Source organism: Suillus paluster (assembly GCF_016628075.1).
Source record: "Suillus paluster strain FC165 chromosome Unknown EDB91scaffold_53, whole genome shotgun sequence".
NCBI lineage: Eukaryota > Fungi > Basidiomycota > Agaricomycetes > Boletales > Suillaceae > Suillus > Suillus paluster.
The window spans coordinates 102,255-112,101 of record NW_024537613.1 but is presented as its reverse complement, the minus strand read 5'-3'; the positions used below and the strand labels follow the sequence as shown (position 1 = coordinate 112,101).

Below are 9,847 nucleotides of genomic sequence, written 5' to 3'. Positions count from 1 at the left end.
AGAATGTTCAACATCCGAGTCATTAATTCGACTATCAGAGGTGCGGCGACATTTTCAGGGCTTTGAATTCTCCAATAATGTGATGCCACTCTTGCGGATGGAATGGCATATATAACCAATACCGATGTTGGCGTTCACGAGCTGTTTCTGAGCTTCGCCTGCTTGGAACCTGTATAGCCTCCCAAGTGCATCATTATCCTTGATGATGGAGTCTGCAAGTTTTTTTTCTGCAAGACAAACATCTCGCTGTGCTCTGGAGGCGTCCAAAACAAGCATGGCTCTAGCTTCTCTGGTGGAGTCAGTGGATTCCTAGGTGATATCAGCACTCATAGTCTAGCGTGAACACGAATTGATGCATAATTTACATCACCAGTAGTATTAGCATCGCTATCATCACAATCCTTGTTTAGCTGGAGGGCGGACACATGGGCAGCAATGCTGAGGCATGACTCTGAGATATTTGGCGTGTTCAAGTGTTGCATGAGCCCTCCAGCCTTGGAGGGTATGTGTTTTGGAAGAGCACCAATAGCCCTAGGAGTTCCAGTTGACCTTGGAATACATTGTACAGACTTGCCAATGAGTGGATGGATAATGGGAGTCTGGGGGATGGTATGCTTAGAAATAGTATGGACTTTTTCGGCTCAGGAGGGAGAAGCAGGTATCACAGCATTGAGTGGGCCGGACAACACAGAAATAGCTACAGTTGGTGTCACTAAGGCTTGGTTGTGAATAGTAGAGGGCATAATGCAATATCAATGTATCTAGTTGAAACAATTCATGAGTGAATAGACGGGTGTCTACGGCAGTATTATTGTGGCATGGTAGGCGGGAACACACAGACTTATGTAACAGTAATACTATGTTGCTCAATTCAATTACAAGTCTACAGTTGCATTTTACCTCATATCATGGGACTTGGTTTAATTGGCAAGTTGACTAGGCTGCCATCTGTCTTTGCCTTTGTTTTCTCCACCAACCATGGGCAGGAAGAAGAGTCTGCAAGCAGTGGTGCTATCCGATTCCTCAGCGCACAGCGATAATGACTTGGGGATCGTGACTCCACTTGTCGAGCCTCAGGTTGACTCACCTTCGGGGCCCTGGTGTACCAAGGGTCCCAATGCTGGAAAGGGTGGAACAGCCTCTCAGTTAAGGAAGGTTGGAGAGGCCATGATTGATGCTCCAGCAAGATGCGCTGGCAAGGGATGACAGTTTGTTATACCTGATGGAGAGCTGGAGAACATCATGGCACCGTCTCCAGTGAAAAAGAGAACTTGCAAGAAAGGTCAAAAAACAGTAAGTTCTACAATGTGAAGCTACACATTCCCTTATGCTTGATATTCTGTAGGCTGTACCAGCAGTTCAGACACCAGATCGATCAGATGGTGCAGGTTCTGCACCTACTCTGCACGTTGGAGAGAATGGTGAAAGGTTTGGATTACAGAAGAACCCCATTCCTCCAGGTTATGTTGGTTTGCAGCCTTTGGGATGGGAGCATCCTGTGCGTCTGAAGTCTCATATTCAGCGGGATAGACCACACTCCCATACCCACGTGGAAGTTGCAACAAGGCCCACTGTTGAGCCGCCTGTCATGTGTCCACCTGTGGCGCAGTCTACCATCCCACGCCCAAAGCCATCCGACCTGGTTCTATCTCAGAACATGAAGAAACCAAACATCACAGCGACAAGGATATGTCTGAGGTTTGTGATGAGTTAAACATGGTCGACAACAACAATTTCCCTCTGAGTGACGACGAAATGCATACATCTCCACCCATCGAATTCTCACCTGATAGACACACAGATGAGAATCAGGATATCGACCACACCCAGTGCCATCAAGGTCAGGCAGAACGATGGGTCGGCCGCCCTGTGCATGCATCTCAAAAGGACTATGGGCGGAACAGGCGTGAAGATCCTGGTAAACAGAGCCAACCACAAGCTCGCTCCAATGCAATTGTGGAAGTGGTAAGTAATTACTATATTTTATACTCATCTCAGGTTCATCATATCCATCAGCCTAATGTGGATTATGATGTCATCAAATGGCATCAGAAGACTGACTGTCGTGCTCATTCTCCATCACCGACGCACTTGCATTCAGTATGCTATTCTGGCTTCACTGTCAACCAGCCAAAAACCAAGTGTGCTCACACCAGCAATCTCCAGTCAAACAATGATTGTCAAGCGGCTGGGGACTCTGGTGACATGAAAGTTGATACTGATTTGGAGGTCCGACACACCAGTGTTGGGTGCTGCATGAAGGCAGCAAAGAGTATACAGGATGGTGCTGTTGTTGCAAAATGAAAGACACTTGGTTTCTTCCCAGATCTTTGGGTCAAACTGCTGAATTATACCAAGGCCTGCTTTAGGTTGCATCTTTCCATCACAGACCCATTCCCCACATGCGACGAAGCCCTTAGTGACACTGGTATATGCCTGGAATTAATCACGGAATCAATTGTAGCTTGGGAGGCACAAAACCGCCGTATTGAAGCAGGTATTTTTTTCTGGCTGGTCTAATAGTAGTACACCGCTAACAATTTTGTCCAGATTTCTATCCCCAGTATGAGTATGACATGGCCACTGTCGTAAGTGTCGTTTCTTCCATGCTCCAACAGATTTACAATGATTCCATCAACTTTCACAGTAGGATCAAGCAAATCACAATTAATGTTGTTCCTGTGGAGTACAAGCTGTGCAGTAGCAAGAGTGAGATCAAACAGAAGGCGAAGGCATTGTTGAAGAGCTTGAAATTTTTCCATGGAGAACATGATGAGCATGTACACACCATCATGACCTCAAAACCCGATACTAATCTTCTAGTATACCTCCAGATCCGGAATTCCAGATCCCCTCCACTAAAGTCCGGTTCTCCGTCCTGTTATTCCGCCCGGCACTCTGCCTTCATCTCCGTACTCACCCCTAGCTCCTTTTAGGATAGTTATTGCTCCGGCTACCAGTTATATCCTTTCTGCTATGCTTACTGATCCGTCCGTTTGTACTTCATTTCTGACCTCACTGCTTTGATCCGTATACACTTACTAATAGACTTTCCACATGCTTCATACATAGCCCTTACTTTGCTGACTGATTTACTTACATGATACCTACAATATATAAGCTCCTGTAATACTCTGGAGCTTCTCAGTTTGAATATCATCTTAGTTCTGCTCATTCCTGCATCTCTGGACTTGAATCTCATCTCTTGTCTACCTCTGAGTCTTAGGGTTAAAACCTTAGGACTGAATCTCCGGCTCTACCTTAGGGTAGTCTAAACTCTGTTCTGTTTCTACTCCGGACTTGTCTGTAGTAGCCTTGCTCCATTCTCTCACAATCTTTCAGAGTTCCGCCGAACTCCTCCAATGTCTGACCTCCAGACTTCCCCCAGACTTCTGTCGGACTTCCCCTCTGCCCCTCAGAAATTAAGGGCACATACTCGGGTAAGGGGCACAGCGCACGAGCTGAAGCCGAAGCCCTTTGAGTAACCTCCCCCTTGAGCACAACCTTAACAATCATACTTCTAACTTTGCGCACAGCAACCTCCACTCTGTCTGCCTTCAAGCATTCTATGACGGTGGTTTGAAATATTTACGACAATTTCCCGAATTTCATCACACCATCCCTCGCAAAGCCCTTCTCCTGGTCACGACCATTGTAAGCCTATTGAATCAGTATGTACATCGTTGTTTTTGTTATTGACTCATTATATTTCAGGTTCACAATGTTATTCACATCTACTCAATGTATGGCCATGTGAACACAAAGCAAACAACCTTGGGAGATTCTGAAAAGGTGTACTGGAAACTAACGAATATGCTCAAGCAGGTCACAGATGATGAATGTCATTGCGAGAAGCTTGATGATAAGCTCCAATCTTGGGCTGTGGCTGGCATGTATGTTTTCCTTTGTATTTTATCCTGGTATTACTGATCATCAAGACAGGACCAGGGTTGTTGTTGATGGCAAACCTCAAGGCATCGAGAGTGATTCCAACTGGGTGGTCAAACTCAATTGATATAGTATACTAGTTTCATTGATCACATCATTACTACTACCATAGTATTACCCCTGCTTCAATGCTAATGTTTTCATGTTGCGCTTGATACCAGCTGTGGCATGCAAGAAGTTGTCTAAAGCATCTGACGTGCACAATAGTAGTGTACAACTCAGTGTATTGCTATATAGCTACTAGAGGTGGTTATATAGTACCGCACAGCGCCAGTAATAGTCTGCACAGCGCTATATTTAGTGATCGTGAGATATTTTGGGTAGCAACAAATTAGTTCATGCACAGCTTGACTCAGATTGACAGCACTGTGTGTCACTGTGGCTCCACTGCACGGGGGGGACTTCACTGTGATGCTGCAGTCACTGTATGGCACTGTGTGGTACTGCACATCACCTCAAATCACACAAGGGTTTTGCTGATGCAGTCATGACTTATATTTTGTACTACTGCTTATACTAGCTGGAGCACCCTAATTTGCATTTTTTCTCTTATTATACTTTTTTTCAGTCTTCCAACTTAATTTCACAGTGGCCACTTTCCGCATGCAGAAAATTAGTGAAAAAGCGAATTTTAAGTACTAAAAGGCTGAGAAGGTAAACTCGAGATTTCCTGATGAAAGTGGGAATGAGTGGCGAAGAATCAAAGACAGGGGTAAGCACACCAATTTTCTAAGTAGGACCCATTGCAGTTAATGTGTCCTCTAAATCTCAACCGATAGCAGACATTGTCATTTCCACATGCCCACTGCAGGTCATAGTAAGTATGTGTATTTTTCACAGGTTCCTGTCATATTTATGCATTAATCCTTACAATTGTAACACTATTTTGATGCATGAACACTACAATTCTAATGCCACTGTCTGATGCATTAATATTGTACATAATGCATCAGGCCTTTAGAATGATGCATGATGCACCCACACCGCATTTTGAGGCACTTACTGTGGGAATTACCCCACAACACCAAAAACATCACCCCATTTGGTCATTCTCCACAATATCAATTATCCCCAACCCCTCACTACAGCTTCACCACTACACCACAATTAGCTATACATTGCATAGAAGTAGTAGTTTAGTATATATGTGTGTAATAGAACATAATAGACCGCTTTTTGTGCTAACTATTGCTCCAATGCCTCCTATAGGCCCTTCCCAGTACAGGGTAGGGTAAAAAACACATTCGCATTTCCCCCCCTTTGATAGGAGAGTGTTCTAGCACTATTGGAACATATTTAGGAGTATATATTAACATATTACACCGCTTATTTGACCCCCTGAAGGGCCCTACATCAAAATATATAGCATATATACATAAAAACATAAAATAGGTTCGCATTTGTGTATCTCTAGGTATACGGACTTAGGAATACCGTCCCCAACATCTACTCTAACATAGAAACAATGTATCAGGAGCTCATGGCCACAGGACAAGACCTTGTGATGCTGTGAACCCACCCTCTCCTGGTGGTTCATCCTCTGGGAAAAAATTTCCTGCAGGAACACAGCTGCAGGAGTATATAAGGATCATTCCTAAGTATATTTAGAGTATTTCCACCAGGTCTGTACATCCGGATACCTACAGGAACCTTCTATACAGGCTAAAACTTCCAAGATCGCATTTTTCGCACTTTTGGTGTTTTTCCCTACTTTATCATTGCATAAATGATCCAGGTTACTCATATATTATCTTTACTACACATATACCTGCTTTTCATAACACAGATCAGTTAGACATAGGCCAGGATATTCTTATCTAATGTAAGAGGGAAATGTTCACTGATAAGGAGCTTCTAACACTATCAAGGACGGTATTGGTGATCGAACACTTGTCATATGTCCTATACATGTCCATAATCATTGTCCAAAAGTTCTGGAAAGATTCCTCAAGTATTGACTGTAAGATATGACAATTGACCCCTGTCACTGAAAGTCACTGACACATATCATACAGGTCGAAGATTTAATTAAAAATGTGGTAGTATACATATTAGACTACCTAAGGAACCTAAACTACACATTGCCCTGAAGGTAGAGGGTTTGTAGAAGAGTGTGGTGAAGAAGTATTAGGATTGGTGAGTAAAAGTCTGACCACTACATGTACATCTAGTCTCAAACCAGACTCAACTGACATCCCAAATTGGGAACCCTGTCAGTAGAGTCTGGGATCCAACTGGAGGCAATAAGGGGGTTTGGTAGTTAGTAGTCAAATGTGTCACATCACGCTCTTAACGCACGTCCAACGTCTGCCTCGTCGGTGTCGAGCAACCTGTTAGACACGTCTTTCTCTTATTTATTCTGCTCAAACCTATTTTTCCTCCATAACCAACCACTATCCTTCATTTTAGGTCAATTATATACTCATAATGGACGAAAATTTGACACCCTGCTGGCCTCCTGTTTGTAAACACGCGCGCAGCCCTTTGTCAAGCGCTCGCACCAGTGGTGAGGCCAATCCAACCACACCCATCTGTTCCGTCAATACACATGTCTGCACCCTCAATTCATGTTTTCCACTCATTGATGCTATCAACCTTACCCCATGCTTCCGCAATGGATATGAGGTCAAGCTGCAAACACCCTCCTACAAGCCATATGCCCTGTCCTCTCGTGGGCAAAAGCAGCAGCATGCTTTTGACTTTTCGGTTGAAGTCTCGATAAACCCCCATTCTCCGCTCACTCCTGATGAGTGGAGTGCTCTTGCTACTGGTGCTGCCATCATTCCAGCAGACTGCCGCCCACGCGACTTCCAGATTCAATGCAGCAACATCGTAATCGGATGCTCGAAGGATGTCTGTGTCATTGCACTGACCGGCCAGGGCAAGTCTTTGCCCTGGGTTCTCCCACTGCTTGTTCAGAAATCGGGTGTTTCTCTTGTCATCACGCCTTATACGAGCTTAGGTTCGGAGGGCCGAGACATGTGAGTTTCCACTTTTTTTTTTTCAATTGACATGGGCTTTATGGTGATTTACAGGCATTGTGCTCTCGGAATCTGCTCAGTCTTCATCAACGCGAACCAGAAGGTTGCTACCACACTGGCTGATGCTGCACGTGGACTTTATAGAGTTGTGTTCACATGTGTGGAGATGATGGAGAGTCCCATGATGGCAAAAATTTTACATGCGGATTCATTTAAGGCTGTTTTGTCTGCCATATACATTGACGAGTCTCATCTTGTCCACGAGTCTGTCTCCTGGCGGCCTGCATACTCTTGCCTCCATTTACTTCGCAAGCTCATTGGAGACCACATTCCTATCATTGCAATTTCAGCTACTTTACCCACCAGCTATCGTGACTCCCTTTGCATACATGTGGGCATGAAAACCGAGTACGAGCTGATCAATTTGGGCAATTTCCGCCCCGAACTTCAACAGTTATCATCAACATGCACCATGATCAATCAAGCTTTGACGATATTGCATTCCTATTACCATATGGTTCCCATGTACCCACAATACTACAGACTCTTGTGTACTGTGATGATATCGACATGTTAACGAAGATGTTTTGGTGGTTTCATACTTGCCTTCTTGTTTTGGATCTTCCCCCCTCTCTCGCTGACATTTTGCATGCTGGCATGTCAGACACTCACCAAGATACTGCCCTCGTGGATTTCCACTGAGGAACAACCAAATTTCTGCTCACGACCGGGTCACAGAGAATACGTGCAACATGCAATACAGCATGTTCTCGAAAGATAGATTGGTTGGTGAATGATGGCAAAATATCTTGAAGTGCCTGCTCTCGAGGAATCTTGTGTCACGACCCAGTGAGTGCATCAAAACGAGCTACATTGGCAAGATAAGATGCAGGGACATCCTCCGGCCTTGGCAATACAACCAACATTGCAGATACCTGATCATGCTGTGCCGACCCGTGGATAGCTGATACTTCCCAAGCTTGTGACATCCAGTTGAAGTTGTCATATGGCAACTGCTTGATTTTGGTACCGTCATTGGCAACTGCTTGTGTGACACAAAGTGAGTCTTGGCTGAGGTGAAAAATTGCACGTCCTTGGAAAGGATGCGATGACGATGCACCATAACGATTCCACAGTTGAACAACACGCTTGGGAACTTGGTTGTCCCACATTATAAGGCAGGTTATTGCTGGGTGAAGATTGACACAGCGGCTTCATAGGTTGAGCACCATACTAGTAATCATTGTCCGTCCCTGATATGTTTGTTAGCCAACATCGAGCAAGGTTATTTTATGGTACTCACGTCTTGAGGGGAACGAACACTGGTAGTACTACTAGTGTGAGGATGATGGATCTCAAAAATGTTTGCAATCATGGAGTGACACGCTCATACTTCATCCTGAGATCATTGAGGCAGAACTTTTTGACCAAGTCAAAAGTCACATTTTTTGGGGATACACAAAGCGACAGAGCATCTGCATAGTATGGGCCTTCAGACACCTTGTCCGTGAGCCAACTACATTCCTGCGAACATATTTCGGCTGCCTTCTCGACTACCCACTCTTGAAACTGGCTGTCTCGTGCACCTATCCTTTCCCACCATAGATTCATCAGCTGATGAGGTCCACCACCAGCTAGAAATATGTTTGCGTGATGTTTAATTGTGCTGTCTTCGGAGGAAAACAATGTTTCCAATAGAGTGCGGAGTGAAAATCGGGAGAGTTGATGAGTCATGAATGCAAGCACCTCGAGGCATTTTTGGTCTGCATTGAGTCGTTGAGGTCTATCATGACCACCAGTTGGTATATATGAAAAGTCGTCATCATCGGACTGTGAAAGCTCGAGATCCAGAAACGGCACTTGTGGGAGGTCATGAAAGTCGACACGAGGTGTTATAGGGGAGGACTCAGACCCAACAGAACTGATTGCTTCAATGTCGTTGAGAGAATTCAGGTATGAACAAAGTGGGTACATATTGCAGCAGCCTATTTGTATTGCTCTGAGACAAAATGAAGAGAGAAAACGGGTTGCTCAACACCGACGAGGCAGACGTTGGACATGCGTTAAGAGCGTGACATGACACATTTGACTACTAACTACCAAACCCCCTTATTGCCTCCAGTTGGATCCCAGACTCTACTGACAGGGTTCCCAATTTGGGATGTCAGTTGAGTCTGGTTCAAGACTAATGTACATCAAACTAGTGAGTTTCGATGTTTTGGGCTTTGGGACTTTCCCACACTCTATTTCAGAGGTATTTCACTGCCCTAGCTCTCAACTATTAGTTGATCTTTCTAGAAATCTGGGACCATGATATTGACCATGCTTAGAATATATTGCAAGTGTCTGATTATTATATTTTGTCCTTTGGAGAATGTAGGCCCCTTATCAGTAGACATACCCCCTTTCCCTGAGATAACAATATTATGCCATATTTCTAACTGATCCTTGGGATGAGACATAGATGTATATGTAGTAAAGATAATATATGAGTAACCTGGATCATTTATGCAATGATAAAGTAGGGAAAAACACCAAAAGTGCGAAAAATGCGATCTTGGAAGTTTTAGCCTGTATAGAAGGTTCCTGTAGGTATCCGGATGTACAGACCTGGTGGAAATACTCTAAATATACTTAGGAATGATCCTTATATACTCCTGCAGCTGTGTTCCTGCAGGAAATTTTTTCCCAGAGGATGAACCACCAGGAGAGGGTGGGTTCACAGCATCACAAGGTCTTGTCCTGTGGCCATGAGCTCCTGATACATTGTTTCTATGTTAGAGTAGATGTTGGGGACGGTATTCCTAAGTCCGTATACCTAGAGATACACAAATGCGAACCTATTTTATGTTTTTATGTATATATGCTATATATTTTGATGTAGGGCCCTTCAGGGGGTCAAATAAGCGGTGTAATAT

At 44.3% G+C, this 9,847-nt stretch overlaps 3 protein-coding genes across 3 annotated transcripts; 2 read left to right on the top strand and 1 right to left on the bottom strand.

The window, feature by feature from the left end:
• Positions 1 to 274: 274 nt before the first annotated feature.
• EDB91DRAFT_1084418 (uncharacterized protein) lies at positions 275 to 4,015 on the top strand (the record flags this gene model as incomplete). The annotated part of the gene is made up of 16 exons (XM_041315759.1): positions 275 to 297; positions 411 to 502; positions 569 to 609; positions 790 to 821; positions 987 to 1,155; positions 1,210 to 1,293; positions 1,346 to 1,498; positions 1,610 to 1,698; positions 1,794 to 1,965; positions 1,999 to 2,272; positions 2,327 to 2,497; positions 2,551 to 2,588; positions 2,619 to 2,709; positions 3,563 to 3,654; positions 3,715 to 3,893; positions 3,943 to 4,015. 16 exons carry the CDS (start codon positions 275 to 277, stop codon positions 4,013 to 4,015), a joined length of 1,773 nt encoding a protein of 590 aa, XP_041174306.1.
• Positions 4,016 to 6,375: 2,360 nt separating this feature from the next.
• On the top strand, positions 6,376 to 7,631 carry EDB91DRAFT_1251357 (uncharacterized protein; the record flags this gene model as incomplete). The annotated part of the gene is made up of 3 exons (XM_041323369.1): positions 6,376 to 6,929; positions 6,984 to 7,300; positions 7,384 to 7,631. 3 exons carry the CDS (start codon positions 6,376 to 6,378, stop codon positions 7,629 to 7,631), a joined length of 1,119 nt encoding a protein of 372 aa, XP_041174305.1.
• A 137-nt stretch (positions 7,632 to 7,768) lies between these two features.
• Positions 7,769 to 8,903, bottom strand: EDB91DRAFT_1238597 (uncharacterized protein; the record flags this gene model as incomplete). The annotated part of the gene is made up of 8 exons (XM_041321742.1): positions 7,769 to 8,141; positions 8,233 to 8,283; positions 8,323 to 8,328; positions 8,350 to 8,419; positions 8,450 to 8,502; positions 8,530 to 8,692; positions 8,723 to 8,768; positions 8,790 to 8,903. The coding sequence occupies 8 exons, from the start codon at positions 8,901 to 8,903 to the stop codon at positions 7,769 to 7,771; spliced, it is 876 nt and encodes a 291-aa protein (XP_041174304.1).
• Between the last annotated feature and the right edge of the window lie 944 nt (positions 8,904 to 9,847).